At 40.9% G+C, this 19,603-nt stretch overlaps 1 protein-coding gene across 14 annotated transcripts in view; it reads left to right on the forward strand.

Annotated features, from left to right (window-relative positions):
• tenm2b (teneurin transmembrane protein 2b) overlaps positions 1–19,603 on the forward strand; it is a 576,016-nt gene that overhangs the window by 408,334 nt on the left and 148,079 nt on the right. For all 14 annotated transcript variants that reach the window (XM_068216114.2, XM_068216117.2, XM_068216118.2 and 11 more), the window contains one exon: positions 4,660–4,891. In XM_068216114.2, coding sequence (XP_068072215.2) covers positions 4,660–4,891 — 232 coding nt within the window. The remainder of the gene's footprint in view (positions 1–4,659; positions 4,892–19,603) is intronic.

A 19,603-nucleotide genomic window follows, 5' to 3' on the forward strand; every position in this document is an offset into this window, starting at 1 on the left:
CCATTTTGGCATCTGTATCAGATTAAATTTAATAAAGGGATTTACATGCACATATTGCACATTATGTGAAAGAAAAGAGACTACATTGGTGTTTCAGATACTTTTTAGGAAAATACAAATAACAAAATCTGAATGGAATAATGTTTCATTTTCATTTAATAAAAATATTTATAATAATGACATAACATATTTATACTGATCTGTACTTATTAAAACATAAATGACATGAAAAGGTAAAACCTGTGATTTAAACCTGTGATTTAAAGTAAATTGGAAAAGTATAAATATTTCAAACGATTAGTATTATGGTGTTGCACCATGATCCTAAATAGAGTCTTTTAATATGTCATCAACTAATTCTATTCTAAATACACCTGAGCAGATTTTGGGGCTTTTAAATTAGAATTACATACAAAAAGATTTGGTTGTATAACGTAATTAGCATTTTATTTTTCCCAGAAAAAAAAGAAAACATATTGAACATGAAAAACCCGTCATATCTGACCCATTTGCTAAGTCAGATATGACAGTTGGTTAGATTCAGCTAATTATTGTGCAACTAAATCCACACATTTTATATGTCTCAATTTCTCTCTGAAAAATATTGATTTAATTATAATTTTTTTGTTAGTTGACCCAAATTTGACATTTTATTATATTATATTTCATTTTTATTTTACAAAATTGTATTAATTTTATTTTGTTTTATTTAAGTTTAGTATATTGTAGTTTATATTCCATCATTAGTTCTTTGTAACCCAGTACAGTAACAGATGTAACATTAAAAATCCATGCATTTTGATGTTATACAGTCTATATAATTGACATTATATGGACAACATTATAAAGCTTGGTAAAAGTATACAAATCTGAAACTTGAAAGACTATGGAAATGTAATTAAATTAAATTTAATTTAATAGTCAGATATGGCATTTACTGTGTAACTAGATCCAAACATTTTATATTTCTCAATTTCTCTCTGAAAAATATTGATTTAATTTTATTTATTATTTTTTTCACTCAAATCTGACTCTTAAAATCTTAACTTAAAATCTTTTAATATTGACTGGATTTGTGTTTATTGGTCTAGACAGCATTAGCCATTCTGAGATTTGACTGGATATGACAATAACCCTTCATGTATCATTCTTAAAATATATTAGTGAAGATTTATTATAATGTCTCCTCAACTAAACAAAGGCAAGAATATTAGCATTACTTCTAATCTTCCAATATTTAAATAGTTTGAACGGTGTAAAATATTTTTTATATTCAAGTATTGTTTATTTTATTTTTTTTTGATGAATTCTTCCATATTATACATTTAAGTGTTATCATTCATTATAAATCAGATGAATATGTTACCATTTTATTTTCCACTTTAGCAATCAATATTTCCAAAATGCTCCACTCAATTAAGTTGCCGTCAGAGGAAATTTCCGACAGCAAAGTCAAATCTACACAATCGATATCTGTTTCCACAGGCGTCTGAAGCGACCCCCTGTCCTCCACCTCCTGCCTGCCAGAGACCTTCACATTACAGTCAGAGATTTTGAGTTTAATCTCAGTGCTAATAACAGTAATCTCTGCATTACTGTACTGACTTTAGCTCAGTGTTGCGCCGCCAGCTCCACGTTCAGTATAATAAACCCACAGGAGCGGCTCATTGTCCCTCAGCGGTTCCAGAATTTCATATCGAGACCCCTGGCATGCTTTTACGTTTGCCAACCAGGGGAAAAAAAACCTTCTTTATTTGCCCATCGAAGGCCACTGTCACAGACGCCCATTCAGACGGCGCTTCTTTTTTTGCCTGTCGCATCGATTTCAACAGACTACGGCAGAAAAACAAAGAAAGACGCGTCGGCCGCGGCGAAGCTCTAAGCCTCTAAAAGCACCAGTTCCTCCCATGCTTTTGTAAAGTGGCCGGGCTGGTTTTGATGGGCATGTCATTGGGCGATAATCCAGTGTTTTGAGCACCATTGTTGGAGGCTGTGAGTTCCTCCAGAGTTCCTCTGGCGCTGTAAGCTGGCAGAGCGGGGCTTTGTGCCCGGCCGGGTTTTGTCGCGCTGCGTTTTTTCCGAGCTCTCTGACACACTGCATGTAGAGAGATTACACAGGCCTGGCCCTCAGACCGTAGCCGATCTCAAATCCTCTTTCATCTCCCAAAAAACCCTCTTTTTAGGGGACACAAAGGCACTTTTGAAACCCTCACTTTTTTCAGGGGCTCCTGGAAGAATTTGCTTCCGTTTGACCTGATGTGTGGGAGGTGTGAAACACACATTAGCATATCTGCACTGCTATTTCTAGCAGTTACGTTGAAGGAAAGCTAATTTACGAAGTGCCTTTTACGGTGGTTTGTGTGGATAATTGAATTTGTGACATTAGATGCTGTGGAATGTATACTTTGCGTCAGGTGGGGCAAATGTTACTTTTTTTTTTATATGCTTTGAAATATCTAACTTTCCACATTTGAGTTTATAAGAATAGGTCTGTGTTTACACAGTAAAAGTAACTTATGTCATGCCCTATATCTAAAGCACTGGAGGATACTTATCACAAGTATTACTCAGGTTTTGATTTGTTATGTACATAATATTTTTCTATACTACTATTTTATTATATATTATATATTATATTATATTATAATATATTTTGTTATGTTATGTTATGTTATGTTGTTTTGTGTTGTGCTGTGTTGTGTTGTGTTGTGTTGTGTTGTGTATTATATTATATTATATTATATTATATTATATTATATTATATTATATTATATTATATTATATTATATTATATTATATTATATTTTATTATAATATATTATATTTGAATTCATCAGGGAAAGTGTAGAAAAAAAAGCTCATACTCATTGCTTTTGGCCTGCTTCCTTTTACATAATTAACAAATAATTGTATTAAAATGAATAAATAAACATAATAATAAAGTAGTATATTATAATATATATTTAAATATTGTTATCTTTAGTTGATTTTTGTGAACTATAGTTGAAGTCAGAATTAAATTTCCTCCTAAATTATTAGCCCACCTGTTTATTTTTTTCCTCAATTTCTACGGAAAGAAAAATCTCTCAGCACATTTCAAAACATAATAGTTTTAATAATTCAGCTTAAAGGGGCTAATAATTTTCACTTTTTTAATTTATTTATCTTTATTCATTAAATTTTTATTAAAAGCTGCTTTTAATCTAGCCGAAATAAAAAATAAGACTTTCTTCAAAAGAAAAAAATATTATCAGATATAATATGTAAATTTCTTTGCTCTGCTAAACATAATTTGGGAAATATTTAAAAAAGAATAAAAAAAATTAAAAGGGGCTAATAATTTGACTAATACGTCAGAAATAATTAATAATCATTGTAAACATAACAATAGTTATCCTTTGGTTTACTGGATATTTGGAAACACTTTAAAATAAGGTTGTATTAGTTAATGTTATATATATATCACGAGCAAATAATGAAAAATACATTTGATACTGTACTATATTTGATGCTAATTTAATAATGCATTAGTAAATACAAGTATTGTTTATTATTTAGTTCAAGTTGGTAAATATTTTAACTGATATTGACTAATGAAACATTTTTATAAAGTGTGACTGGAAGGTTAATATATTACAGTTTTCAGTATTATTTATAATACTGGATTTCATAAAATAGCTGCGTTTCTACTATCGTGCCTTCTAGGGGCCTAATTGGGCCAATGTAAGGCTTCCTCGGTGCCAGCAGCCAGTCTTTTTCGGCCCGCCGAATACCTTGTTTTGTAATGTATGTGTGTGTGTCATATTTGAAACATATGTTTGTTTGTTTTTTTTTTTTTATAGTATGATGTATATAATGTTGCAATTCTGCTTCAAGTTGTATTATTCACAGGCCTAAATGACGAAACTATTCAGTGTAGTTACAATATTTTAAATGTCCAAAAATCAATATTTCAAAGACTTGAACATTCAAAATGCAATGATTACGATACAGACCATGCTTTATAGCAGTGGTCACCAAACTTGTTCCTGGAGGGCCGGTGCCCTACAGATTTTAGCTCCAACTCTAATCAAACACACCTGAACAAGCTAATCAAGGTCTTACCAGATATACTTGAAACATCCAGGCAGGTGTGTTGAGCTAGGTTGGAGCTAAACCCCGCAGGGAGACCGGCCCTCCAGGACTGAGATTGGTGACCCCTGCTTTATAGGGTTATACATGCCATAAAATATTTTTGTAATATATTGCACTTTATTTTTGGTCATACATATGCTTTTATATAGCGCAATTTAACACAATAGCAAACTATGAATTTTTTATTAATTGTGTTTCTGTTTTCAGCATGTCAGGAAGGCAATACAAATGCATTTTGGTCTTCAGGAAATTTATATTAAAAATCATCTTTCAATGTTGTAAGCAGTAGAGACGTTATCAGACTCTTCTTTTTGTGCCTGCTTAAATCATATTATTCACAATTGATCGTCTATTTGCAAAATGTCTAGTGCTTCGCCTCTAACAGCTTTATGCATGAACAATAAGCAGATTATTACTGCACACAAAAACTACAAATTCAATTAAAAAAAAAATGATGAAAAAGAAAAGAAAATCAGAGCTCATCCTAAAAGTTGAGTGCTAAATTGTGTGTGTTTTTTTTTTCAGGTGCGTCCAGTCATCACAGTCAGACGTCTCTTCGTCCTCCTCTTCCTCCTCCACACAACCACCACCACCAGTCGTCTGCTAACTCTCTGAACCGCAGCGCTCAGGCGGGACGCAGGAACCAGCAGAGCCACGCACCTGCCGCTGTTGCCCCGCCTGACGGACCCTCCACCCCGGAGTCTGTCCAGCTTCAGGACAGCTGGGCTCTGAACAGCAGCGTCCCGCTCGAGACACGGTCAGTTTCACCAAAGTACAACTAAAGACACATGCTGAGGTTGATCCGATTACTGCACATTTGACATTTTTCTGTGACATTATAGTTATTAATGGCCGTTCTGTTGCGTTCTAATAAGGCAAATAGTAATGATAATGGTAAGTTTTGTTTATATCTCAATATTTTTTTAAATATAGTCTAAAATGTTAAGATTTAAAAATTTAAAATAATTTTTTTTATTTGTATAATATGGAACAGAAAAGATTAGTTTGTTTTATTCATAATTGTATTATATGTATGTGTTATAATTAATTAGTTATTTCAAATGAAATGTAATCTGTATGTTTTGTTTATTATATTATTAGCTAACGGGAGTACTTTTATTATTATATTATATTATATTATATTATATTATATTATATTATATTATATTATATTATATTATATTATATTATATAAATCAATAGTTAATAATCACAAAAATGGTATAAGATTTTAATCGACAGTGTATTAATACAATTTTTTTGTGGAAATGCAATATTTATTTTTAATTCATAATTAATCTTTTAAATCAACCACTTACATTTACTAAATTTTACTTATTTAATCAGAATTTCATTAGAATTTTGATATTGAGATTTTTTATTTAATTCAAACAAAGGAAGAAGAAATAAGAAACGAATAAACGCTTTCTAATAATGAAAATCAAGCAAGTTAGTGAAAATATTACTGAAAATATTACTGAAAATCAAGTAATAAAATATTGCTATTTTATTCAGGGAGTAATATCCAGTTGAAGTCAGAATTATTAGCCCCCTGTTTATTTTTTCCCCCAATTTCAGATTTTTTCAACCCATTTCTAAACATAATAGTTTTTAATGACTCATTTTAAATAAATGATCCATTTTATCTTTGCCATGATGACAGTAATTCATATTTGACAAGATATTTTTCAAGACACTTCTATACAGCTTAAAGTGACATTTTACCCTCTGGGGTCAACTTAACTAGTCATGTTAGCCTATTATTTTGGTATCTAGGCAAGTTATTGTATAACGAAAGTTTGTTCTGTAGACTATCGAAAAAATACATTGCTTAAAGGGACTAATAATATTGACCTTAAAATGTTTTTTTTTTTTATTACTTTTTTCTAGTCGAAATAAAACAAACAAGACTTTCTCCAGAAGAAAAAAATATTATCAGACATACTGTAAAAATGCCCTTGCTCTGTTAAAGATCATTTGGGAAATATTTAAAAAAGAAAAAAAATCAAAGGGGGTTTAATAATTCTACTTCAACTGTACATTTCCATATATTTCCAATTAGAATGATTAAAATGCACTGATTTTTTTTCCCATATATTTGTATATAAATCGAAATTATTTTATACAATTATTATTGGAGAAAATAATAATATTATTTTATAAATAATATTGTCAAATTACAGTGCATTACCACCATTTTTAATGTTTACAATAAATGTGTATTTTAGTAATGCATTATCAAATGTTGCAACATATTAGTGTACAAATTTTGTTCATTATTAGTTCAAGTTGGTAAATATATTAACTAACATTATTTAATGAAACCTTATTATCTATTTAGACTAAATATTACAGTTTTAAGTATTAATCATAATACTTGATTTCATTTTTTTTCTAATTTAGTGAGCGTTATATTTGAAAAGTATGTTTGTTTTTTTAATCTTTGATGCATATAATATTACACTTCTGCTTTAAATTGTATTTAAGTTTTATTCACAGGCCTAAATGGCAAAGCTACAATGAGTTAATAAGAAAATAAGAAAGACAAATATTAATATGAATATAAATTTTACCACCAAAGCAATGTTGTATATTTGTAATAACTATTAAAATTCATAAGTGTCAACTTTGTCCAAAAATAATAATTTTCTAAAATAACAATAATTTTAAACAATTATAACCATAAACAAAAACTTACAAAAACAATCTTGCAGAAAATCAAGCTTACAGTAAAGACTGTAAAATGACTGTAAAACTGATTTTACACAATGCAATATGCATAATTTTCATCTTTAGTAATTTAAATGATCTAAATCTATATTATTATAATTGCAATAAATAAACATCTACATTTTGTCACCTTGGAATTATAAGGTTCTATCTGCATTCTGAAGGATTTTGAGATATTGAGCTTCAAAGATTTTGCATTCCATAGCAAACAATATGTGTGTAACATTTTTTAAACAAAAAGTCTTAAAATGTAAACAACTTATAAAAAACATCCCATAATGTAAATAAGTTGTAATTTAGTAAGAATATTAAATAAAACAAATAAACAAATAAATAAATAAATAAATAAATAAATAAATAAATAAATAAATAAATAAATAAATAAATAAATAAATAAATAAATAACCACTGGCTGTGCTTGATGGATCAGTAAAATAACTCAGTAACTCAATTTTGACAAAAATGTCAGATAGAACCTTATAATGGACTCTAGTCTACATAATGCAGGGCCAAAACAAAATTTAAAAAAAAATAACAATAACAAACCCATATCTCCCACTCGACCACACAGAGACCCTCACTGAAAACTTTGTTGAGTCAGCTGGCCCTGTGTGAGTTGTGTTTTTGTTTGTTGTTAATGTAGTATAGTGCATCTCCTCTTACAGTACTGTTATGTTGCTCCTCTTGACTCGACAATACTCTCCTCTGTGCCGTATGCAGTATTTATGAGACACACACTTGTTCTGGTCCCCTTCCCCCAATCCTTCAGATGTTTTATTCACCAGGTGCTCCAACACACAGTATCTTCAGCACCTCACCCAACACCGCGTGTCCAATACCGTGTCGACACACACGTTCATGCCACACACTCATAAACACACGTCTATCAGCGCCAGTCACCCTCCTCTCTATCTCTCACCCATAAAAAAAAAGAAAAAAACTGACACTCGCTTTGAGATGAAGCAAGCGGCGCCTGAAAAATAGGTCATGCAATGGCGCGCATGCAAAACAGGGCTGCAACGGTATGCATGGGGCACCAGAGATTCCGCTTTAAATTACGCGTGTGCATGAATAGTTTGATCTGCAATAATTATGTAAGGAATAACTGATGGAGATTGTTAGAAAACAATACACATCTGAGGTGGTGATGTGGCCATGATGTGCATTATTTCTGAATAATACAATGGACCGAGAAACAAGAAACAGCATTTGAACAAGAAATTGTTCAGATGAAGTGTTTTAGGATATTTCTCAGATTTTTTTGTTTGTCCTCAACTACTGCCAGTGGTGTAAAGTAACAAATTACAAATACTCAAACTACTTTAATTGAATAGTTTTTCTCAGGAATTGTAATTTACTTAGTAGTTTTTTTTTTTTTTAATGTGTACTTTTACTTTCCCTTGTGTACATTTTTAGTGCAGTATGTGTACTTTTACTCCACTACTTTCCGTCAACCTGCAGTCACTACTATATTTTCTGTCTATGGGGATTAGACAAATCAGTCCTGTGATTCCTGTCCAATCAAATCGCACATAGATGGTAAATCACATCATAATGAACTACCTCAAGACATGGGATAATTGCAGCAAGCTGTTTGGAAGCATTTAAAGTGTCCAAGAAGATGTCCAAAATCTTTACACACACTGACTCGGAGACTGTTTAGATCAGGGGTCTCTGCAGATCTGCAAAGTGGATGCGCGCGTACTGAAGAGCGGTGTTATCGCGCGCGTACTAATCAGCTGTGTTGTCGCGCGCGTACTCAAGAGCGGTGTTGTCGCGCGCCTACTGAAGGTGTGCCGCGTCGCGGGGGCACTTTTGATCATTTTGGAAGCGCACTTTCTATCCAAGACTAAAAAGGGCATGTGCATTGTACAGGTTGAGCCCTATGTGTGCACGTGCCTGCCCTCACCTAAAAAAAAGGCGTATATATGTGTAAATAAAACACCCCCACACCACTCCAGTCACATCAGTTCCCTCCTAACACTTCCCGCCCGTCACAGCGTCTAACAAAGGGGCGGGGTGCGTGGTGACGTCACCGGCATCCCCGCCCCTTTGTTTACACGGCGAGCGGGGAATGCCAGTGACCGCTGTGTACGGATAGAATCAGCGGAGCGGGGAGCGCTCTCTCTCCCCGCTCCGCTGATTCTGTCAGTGTACAGCGGTCAGCGTGGGCCACAAAATATTGCACTGAGGGCCGCAAATGGCCCGCGGGCCGCGAGTTTGAGACCCCTGGTTTAGATGCATGTCACTGATGAGAAAATGACGCATACTAATAATAATAATAATAATAATAATAATAATAATAATAAAAATAATAATAATAATAATAATAATAATAATAATAATAATACATTTTATTTGTAATGCGCTGTATTTGCTGCATGATAACTGAAATGGCCTTAAACACCCAGCAGGCACATGAAAACATGACATCAGATTGACGCTGTACCCCAATGGCATGGAGACATTGCATTTTATTTGAAAGTGAAAATCGCATTGACGTCAGAACTCAATGTCAGCCTGACATCTATGTTCAATGTCCAACCTAAAATCAACCAAATATAAACGTCTTATGATGTTACAGCTTGACGTTGTATGGACATTACCATTATGACGTTTACCAATTTTTGGATTTTAGTTGCTATACCTAACAAATAAATGTCAGTTTTTGAGGTCAATATGATGCTGGTTTAAGATGTTGGCTCAATGTTGGATTTTGGTCACTTTTTAACACAACCTAAAATCAACCAAATATCAACATCATTTGACAGCGTTATTGGACATCAAAATAACATTGTCCTTAGATGCTGGCTAGACATAAAATTTTTACCTAAATCTAACCTAATATTAGTGTATTATGATGTTGTGTGCTTGCTGGGCAATAACTAAATGCACTACAGAATATTGCGTTAACACACATTAACGAATTACATGTAAATGCATCAGTTTTTACAGCGTAATACTCACTACTCACTACTCTTCATTCATTCATTCATTCATTTTCTTGTCGGCTTAGTCCCTTTATTATTCTTGTGGGTCACCACAGCGGAATGAACCGCCAACTTATCCTGTAAGTTTTTACGCAGCGGATCCTCTTCCAGCCGCAACCCATCTCTGGGAAACATCCACACACACATTCACACACACACTCATTCACTATGGACAATTTAGCCTACCCAATTCACCTGTACTGCATGTCTTTGGACTGTGGGGGAAACATGAGCACCTGAAGGAAACCCACGCGAATGCAGGGAGAACATGCAAACTCCACACAGAAAGGCCAACTGAGCTGAGGCTCGAACCAGCGACCCAGCAACCTTCTTGCTGGGAGGCGACAGCACTACCTACTGTGCCACTGCTTCGCCCCCCTACTGCTGTGCTATTAAGCCTTTTGTTTTGCTTTAATTAGATCTTTGACAGTTGTACAAATTTAAATGACTGAAATCATTCTCCTAACACTGTGTCCTGACTATATGCGACACAATTCTGCAACACAAGTTCCCCTTCGGTTGGGGAACTTCAGTGCCATAGAGTGGATTGATTGAATCCACGAAATGGGAGGATTCGGTTCAGAAGCCGCTTGTCTGAAAGAGTATTGAACGGGCCAATGAATGCAATGAATTGGCAGCGTAAGCTTGCACAGGTGTACTTCATTGCCAATTATCCCAGCATATAAGCACACCTGGAGCGAGCAGACGCCATCCTTTTCGCTTCAGAGACTTTCTGATCGAGTCGATGAGGGTTCCTCCTGCTGTGACCAGCGATTCTGAGCGAACGAGAGCATTCTCCCGGTCCAGAGTGTGTACACGCAGCGGCAGACGGTCGAGCTGGGTTTTTCCCTTGCCTGGCGTTCTTTGGGTCCGGTCCTCTAGAGCGGTGCGTATAAAGTTGCAAACTTCACAGAAAGAGCAACACAGTCGTGCAGCACGTCCTTTTCAGGACGGCGCTCCGACTGTGCGTTTCTGGATGCGGTGGTTTCCTGTCCTCGGATGATGGGCACGGGCTCTGAGTTACATGTCTGGGGGTCCAGCATGTTAATGCGCTGCTCGCGGGCAGTTCATGTCGTCATTGCGATGCCATGACTGTTGCGCAGTAAAGATCGCGGTTAGCCTTTGCAAAAGGGCGAACCACCCCAGTTGTCCCCTGCTCTGCAGCGGGCACTCGGGCAGATCTGAGGGTTTCAGCGAGAGATAATCCGTCGCCCACGGGCCCGCGGACCTCCCGCTCCTCTAAGTGCTCCATCCAAGCTTCGGGCGGGGGAAGCGATCCGTCTAACAGATGGTAGCCCTTACGCCCGATGACACCGGAGACCAGACGTCCACCGCGGCATCGGAGGGTGGGCTTTCATTGTCCGATGATGATCCAGACCCGCTCGCCCCCTTCGGGCTGGTGAGCGTTGTCACTACGGATCCTGAAACGGACATGTTAGCCATGCTTTCCCGGGCTCCTTCGGCCGTGGGTTGGAGATGGTTTATCCCCCAGCTCCGCGGCCGGACCGACTAGAGGGGCGTTCCCTTCTTCCCGGAGGTGCACAGTAGGCTCACGCGGTCTTGTAAAGCACTTTTTTCTGCTCGTGCCGCGTGTCCCTCCACCCTAACCACTCTTGACGGTGGAACAGCCAGGGGGTATGTGGCGATTCCTCAGGTTGAGTGCGCGATGGCGGTAAATCCGCGCGGCGCCTCTTCTTGGCGGGGTCCGCCTCGTCTCCCATCCAAAGCCTGTAAGTTATCTACCTCCCTCGGAGCTAGAGCTTACATAGCTGCGGGCCAGGCTGCTTCCGCCTTGCATGCGATAGCCACCTACTAGCGCTACCTAGCGCAGGTGCTGGCCGAGCTGCACGAGGGTGGGTCCAACCCAGGCTTACGAGCTTCGCACCGCCGCCGACTTAGCTCTTCGGACTACTGAGTCCGCTGCGTGTGCGTTGGGGAGGACGATGTCCACATTAGTGATCCAGGAGCGCCACCCCTGGCTGATATGCGCGAAGTCGACAAAGTCCGCTTTCTTGACTTTCCCCATATCCCAAGCCATGTTCGGCGACACCGTCTGTGAATTCACCCAGGAATTCAAGGCGGTGAGAGAGCAGTTGGTGGGTGATGTCTTATCGGCGGTCCGTAGCCCGCTCCGCCCGCCGTGCCATTCATACCTGCTCCTCGCCGAAGGCGCCCGCCTACGAGAGCTGCTCCGCCCCCGCACACGCCTCTGGCGAAGCGAGCGCGTCGGGCACCTCAGAAGCAGGCAGCCCCCCTGCCCAGAACGCCGCTAAGTCTGGCAACGGACCGCGAAGCGTCCCTGGGACAGGCCATCTGGAGAAGAGGGAACTTGCTCTTTCCCCGCTGGAGGGCGGGGCCCCATTTCCAACGGCACTTTTTACTGCCATGAAAACATTATGAAAGGGCACTTTTCACTTCCCCAGATGTGACAGCCCGAAATCTGCCAGTCTGGGACGCTATGCTTTCTAGCTTGCAGATTCGGTGCGTTTCGCCAGTGGCTCACGAGCGCTGGGAGGACGGTCTCCTTTCTCCCACCCCTCGAGCCTCCCCTCCGGAGCTCGGGTTCGGAGTGAGAGCAAATATCTCACCTCCAGCTTTTCCGTGGGACCCGCGAGCTTCCCGGATCAGCACACCCACTCCGCGCTGCCCCACTGCTGGTACGTCAGCGATTGTAGCGATGAGTCCATTAGCGGGAGCTCTGCCTGCCTGGTTAGCGCGGGCCAGCTCTTCGCGGTGGCTCATACGCACAAACAGACTCGGCTATGCGATTCAGTTCGCGAAACGGCCCCCCAAGTCGCGGGTGTGTATTCACCATGGTCAGCCCCCTGTCCGCCCCTGTCTTGCGAGAGGAGACTGCTGTCATCCTGGCGAAAGATGCAATCGAGCCGCTCCCTCCAGCCGAGATGGAGAGCGGGTTTTACAGCCCACACTTCATCGTGCCCAAAAAGAGCGGTGGGTCACGGCCAATCCTAAATCTGCGCGTTTTGAACCGCTGCCTGCACAAGCTGCCGTTCAGAATGCTCACGCAGAAGCGCATCCTCCGGTGCGTTCGTCCTCTGGGTTGGTCTACAGCATTAGACCTGATGGACGCGTATTTCCATGTCTCCACTCTTCCTCGCCACCCTCAGTTTCTGCGTTTGCGTTTGAAGGTCGAGCTTGGCAATACAAAGTCCTCCTCAGCGCCCCTTCGGCTCGCGGGCATCTGCATACTCGATTTCTTACGACTGGCTGATTTTTGCCCTCTCTCTGAGCAGTTGATTATGCACAGAGACAAAGTGCTCTGGCACTTCCACCTGTGGGGGTTTCAGGTCAACCGAGAAAAGAGCAAACTCGCCCCCGTGCAGAGGATCTCTTCTCTCGGGCTGGAGCTGGACTCGGTCACCATGGCAGCGCGCCTCTCCGGAGAGCGCGCTCAGCTGATGCTGTACTGTCTGAGAGAGCTTGACAGTAAAATAGTGGTCCCACTGAAACTATTTCAGAGGCTCCTGGGGCATATGGCATCCGCAGCCGCTTCACGCCGCTCGGATTATTCTATATGAGACCACTTCAGCACTGGCTTCACGATCGAGTCCCCAGACGCGCATGGCACGCGCGCGCACACCGAGTCTCTGTTACTGTGCTGTGTCGCCGCGCCCTCAGCCCTTGGAGCGACCCCTCGTTCCTACAGGCCTGGGTGTCTCTAGAACAGGCGTCCAGTCTTGTTGTCGTTTCAGCAGACGCTTCCAACACGGGCTGGGGGGCTGTGAGTTGCGGGCATGCGGCTGCGGACCTGTAGAAAGGTACCCAGTTGCATTGACATATCGCCTGGAGCTGTTGGCAGTGTTCCTCGCTCTCCACCGTTTTTTTTCCGGTGCTGGAACGGCAACACGTGCTGGTCAGGACGGACAGTACGGCGGCGGTGGCGTATATCAGCCGTATAGGGGGTATGCGCTCTCGCCGCATGTCTCAGCTCGCCCGCCGTCTGCTCCTCTGGAGTCATCCGCGGCTGAAATCGCTGTACGCCATTCATATTCAGGCAAGCTCAACCGTGCAGCCGATGCGCTCTCACGGCAGCCTTGCGTCCTGGAGAATGGAGACTCCACCCCGAGTCTGTTCAGCTGATATGGGCGCGATTCGGGGAAGCCCAGATCGATCTGTTGCTTCCCCCGAGATCGCTCATTGCCAGTTGTTCTTTCCCTGACCGAGTGCTCTCGGCACGGATGCACTGGCTTACAGCTGGCCTCGGGGCACGCGCAAATACGCGTTTCCCCCAGTGAGCCTGCTCGCGCAGTTACTGTGCAAGGTCAGGGAGGACGAGGAACAGGTTGCTGGTTGCGCCCCTCTGGCTCAACCGGACCTGGATGTCAGAGCTCTCCCTCGCGATAGCCCTCCCCTGGCAGTCCCTTCGAGAGAGCACCTACTCTCTCAGGGACAGGGCACCACCTGGCACCCTCGCCGATCTTTGGAGATTTTTAGACGCGAGGAAGACTTAGGTAACCTCCGATTGCGGTGGCTAATACCGTCACTCGGGCTAGAGCCCCCTCCCCGAGCGCGCCTATGCCCTGACGTGGAGTCTATTCACTGAATGGTGTGTCTCGCTGAGAAGACCCCCGTAATTTGCCAGATCAGCGTTGTGCTTTCTTTTCGCCGAGAGAAGTTGGAGAGCAGGCTGTCGCCCTCCACACTCAAGGTTACGTGGCTGCCATCTCCGCTCTCATAACGCGGTGGCTGGCAGCACCGTGGGAACGCATAACCTCATCATCCGGTTCCTCAGGGGCGTTAAGCGAATTAATCCACCCCGCCCCCTCTCATGCCCTCTTAGGATCTCGCCCTCGCTACACAAGCTGCGTCAGATCCCTTCGATCCTCGACTCAGTATCTTTCTGTCCCTGAAGACAGCTCTGCTCTTCGCGTTGATATCGATTAGAGGGTCGGGGACCCGGAGGCATTTTTCGGTCAGTGACTCGTGCCTGTAATTGGGCTGGCTTTCTCTCACGTCCTGAGACCCCGCCCGCGATATGTGCCCAAGGTTCCTACCACTCCGTTTTAATACGAGGTAGTGAGCCTGCAAGCGCTGCCCTCGGAGGAGGCAGACCCAGCCCTTATTTATTGTCCAGTTCGCGTTTTGCGTATTATCCGGACCGCACTCAGAGTTTAGATCATCTGAGCAGCTCTTCGTCTGTTATAGCGGTTGGCAGCAGGGAAGTGCCGTACCGAAATAAGTTCCCACTAGATTGTGGATGCCTTTCTTTCAGAGCCGAGATGAGCCGCGTCCCCCGAGAGCGCGTGCGCACTCCACTCGGAGCTTCGCATCCTCTCGAGCGCACGCACGCGGCGCCCCTCTAACAGACATCTGTAGAGCTGTGGGCTGGGTGACACCCAACACATTTGCAATGTTTTACAATCTGCGAGTGGAGCCGGTTTCCTCAAGGGTATTAGGTAACCCTTGGTGATTGAGGAAACAATTTGGTAGGGTGTTGAAACACGCTTGCTGCGCCATTTTCCCTAACACGGAGATACGTGCGCCTTTTTATCTGTCAGTAAAGTTCCCCATCAGGTGAGCCCTGCAGATTCCTCCGTGGCCCCCAGCACTGACTCAGCGGAGGAGTCACTTGCTGGCCCACTACGTTGTAGGTCTGCTCGCTGGTCAGCCCGCGTTTTGGGTAAAGGTGCCTGCTATGCGTGATCCCCACTAGGCGATCCCATATGCTTATTCTGCCACGGTTAAGTCCCCCCCCCCCCTGGGCGGACCCGTGTCTTCCCTCCCCGCTAACCACTCTTTTGCTATGCGTACTCCCCCTTTTTAGGGCTAGTCCATATGTAAATTCTGCCATCTATCCCCCCTTGGGTAACAGATGGCCTCCGCAGCGTCCTCCCTATCGGGATTGCACGCTTCCCAACGTACTGTCGTATTTTCCTAGAATTATCTAGATGCTCACGTCTTCCCAAAAATATATCTAAATCCGTAAAACTTCTGTTGAAGTAGGATAAATTAGGGCCAGGGACACGTTGGAGGACCGAGCCTCCCATGATGTGGGTGCGTCACGCTTGCTTGACAATCCCCTCATCGGGGGCGTTGGTAAGGTGCAGTCATTATGGCGCTTTCCATACTTCTCCCATTTCGTGGATTCAATCAATCCACTCTATGGCACTGAAGTTCCCCAACCGAAGGGGAACGTTCGAGGTTACAGAAGTAACCCTTCGTTCCCCGAGGAGGGGAATGGAAGTGCCATACTCCGTCACCATAATGACTGTCCCTTAGCTGTTTGAAAGTCTCTTCAGCTTAAAAGGATGGCGTCTGCTCGCTCCAGGTGTGCTTATATGCTGGGATAATTGGCAATGAAGTACACCTGTGCAAGGTTACGCTGCCAATTCATTGCATTCATTGGCCCGTTCAATACTCTTTCAGACAAGCGGCTTCTGAACCGAATCCTCCCATTTCGTGGATTCAATCAATCCACTCTATGGCACTTCCGTTCCCCTCCTCGGGGAACGAAGGGTTACTTCTGTAACCTCGAACGTTTTCCTTTCTGTTAAAGTGCAAAGAATTTTTGTCCATACCATTCACAATGACATGCTGTTTTTATAACATTTTATTTCTGCAACGATGCGTACGAACAACAGCATGATCTTTATGACAATGATCACCTAAAGTCCATGTGAAATCAAAATTTACTATGTTTATTTATTTAGCTTACATTGTTTTTCTTAATGTATATAATTAATTTATGCAAGTAAATCCACTTAAAAAACAATTGTTTTGGTAATCTGCAATTAAAGACAGACTGTTCTTCCATTGTAATAATTTCCTCATAGCAAACTAATGCAGAGCCATAGAGAGAGTTACAAGAACTGAAGTCCAAAATGTTTGATCGTTTCATGATTCAAGTAGACTTCAAATGCCTCCAGGACTTGCTTTGCAGATAATCCAAAAGTTAAATCATACTCAATTTTATTTTTAAAAACTTTGTACCTTTCAAATGTACATAACAAGCCATCATCAGCTGTAACCTGTCTGTAAGTGCTTACCTTCAGGAATTTTTGAGAGATTCCATGAGCTGCCATTGCTGTTGACAAAACATTCTACTGGTGCCAGCAGAGCTGTCTCAAGACTCTCTCTCACTCTATGGCTCTGCCATTAGTTTGCTATAAGGGAATGATGCCTCGTCCCCCTACCACCACCCCTGAAATTAAAGTCTCAGCAACTTAAGGTTTACACATACGATGTTTAATATGTATTATTTAAACATGCTGTGAGCACAGTCTGACAGCTAACAGGTTGGGAAAGTTCATTTTTTCTTTAAGCAAAGAAAATTGTGTTTGATACCAAGAAAGAAAAATGACATTACAATGATGAAAACACCATATTTTAACAGCTTATCTGCTAACAGACACTGAATTAAGAGCAATGAACTGCATCTGACAGAAATGTCACACACATCTTTCAAAATCAAAAGTTGTACATCACAAAAAACACTCCATAACCCACTCAAAACAGTGCTGCCACCCACTTTTGAAACAAACACTGAATGGTATAGAAGGATTTCTCTATTGTAAATCAATGATTGTGACCACCAGTTGAGAAGCTGCGCTCTAACTGATGACAATTCTAAACGGAAGTACAAAGCATCCCACTGGAAGACACTTGTTGCTATGGCGCCCTCCTTCAGATATGAAGAAAAAGGTCCATAATCATAGCCAATCATGTACGAACAAAACCCTTTTGAAATCAGATATGAACAAAACTATTAAGTTTGGTGTATGTGAGGGCTACTGAAATAAAGATGTATGGCTCAGTGAAGGAGAAAAAACTGCCACTAAAATATGCATTGAAATAGAAATCTATAGACACAAACTGACAAAGTTTGACAAAAGACATACTTATAAATGCATTCTGTGTGTTTTCTTTACATTAGACTTGAAAAACACTTCATAAAAAAGCCAAAAAATCTCAAAACTGACTCAAAAAAAAAAAAAAAAGTGTTTTGCCTGTATTGTTTTACCTTGAGCCCCAGTCAAACCACACGATTTGTATTGTCAGTTAGAAAAGTCACTATGTCAGATTATGCGATTTTTTTGCTAGATGAAATCTTGACTTGTCGTGGGTAACAAATGTGCCAGATTTCACATTCCACATCAGTCATCCTGTGATGTTTATGACTAGCGTTATTTCCCAAAGCAGTCACAAGTGCTCTAACGATATTTCTAATCTTATTATTATTATTATTATTATTTTTACTTATTTCAATTTCAATAAACACTGATGCTTGCAGACAACTAATAGCTACATTATTTAGAGGCATTCCCTACGACATGGATAGGATCAGACATCCTTTTTAACACTAAGATATATCATTTAAAACCTAAATGTATATTTTCCTCTTATTAAAAACGCCTGAACTTTCCACGGGTGAAGAGAAAAGGAAAGCACCACTAAGGAAAAATTAGATGCTCAAGACATAATCTTTAAAAGAATGACATATTTAAAAAAATTGCAAATATATAGGTGTGGCTTGTTTATAAACTAATTTCGAGAGGATCACATGCTTAGGATCAGCACGGCTGGCTTCTCATTAGCTCTGGAATCTGCCCTATTAGGTGATTATGGAAGCATTACAAATAACCAGAGTTTTTCACTTTAGTTATCTTCGACTACTTCGTCTACCTACTTCCCACCCTTTTTTTCCGATAGGTTGACATGGTGGCCCAGTGGCTAGCACTGTTGCCTCACAGCAAGAACACCACTGGTCCAACCTCCTATCGGGCTGGTTGGCGTTTCTGTGTGGAGTTTCCATGTTCTCCCCATGTTTGCGTGGGTTTCCGCGGTTTTCTCCCATCTTCCAAAAGCATACACCATAGCCAATCGACTAAACAAAATTATCACCCAAGACAACCTTACACTTCTCACACGGCGACAAGCAGGGAAGTTCTTGAGACCTACCTGAGCTCGAACTGCCCTCTCACCCTTCTAACGGGAGGGAGCCTCGTGCTCGAGGATATTACGAGCTTAGGGCTCTCTCCCGAGACAGCATGCTAATTACGCTTTATTAATTATCAGCTAAGTGTGAACTCTTGAACTGAGGTTTGTAATACAATCACACTGAAGCATTCATTAAATGCTTATTTTCCTTAGAGCGAAACAAATCATCCACCCACACAGTTAAGTATTGGAGGAGCACAAACAAAAACATAATTAGTATATTTTGCTTACATTTTTTTTTTTTAATATTTTTGTTTGATATAACTTGTATCCTAATTTTAATGTATTTTTTGTCGGTCATGAAGAACTCGTCATGAAGAAGGAGAAAAAAATTAAACATGCTAGATTTTCTGCAATGGTGTCATGAGGCATCACAGACATGGTATTGATTGTCGTGAACTATGCCACATTACACAAAAAGAAATGATTGAATCTTGTGTCAAGACACTGATGATCTCTCCCTCATATGCATAGACAGCCCTGAGTGAGAAGTAACTGTAAGATTCCATTTTTATCGGCTTAACGATGGAATCCGATGAATGGTCGAAGGTTAAATGCATTTAAGCCTTTTTTAGAGCTTCTGAAAAAATGTATGTTATTTATTATTATAATTTATTTATATTTGTTTCCAACTCTGTTTAAAATTTAAGTGACCATCACATTTAGACTGTATTTCTTATTCGGAATGGGTAAGCCCACCCGGAATCTGCACGCGCGGAATTCCACAGATTTTCCGCAGATTTTTAGCCCATCATTAATTCTGTTTATTTACTTGAGTTAAGGTGTGTAAA

Source organism: Danio rerio, chromosome 21, assembly GCF_049306965.1.
Source record: "Danio rerio strain Tuebingen ecotype United States chromosome 21, GRCz12tu, whole genome shotgun sequence".
Lineage (NCBI taxonomy): Eukaryota > Metazoa > Chordata > Actinopteri > Cypriniformes > Danionidae > Danio > Danio rerio.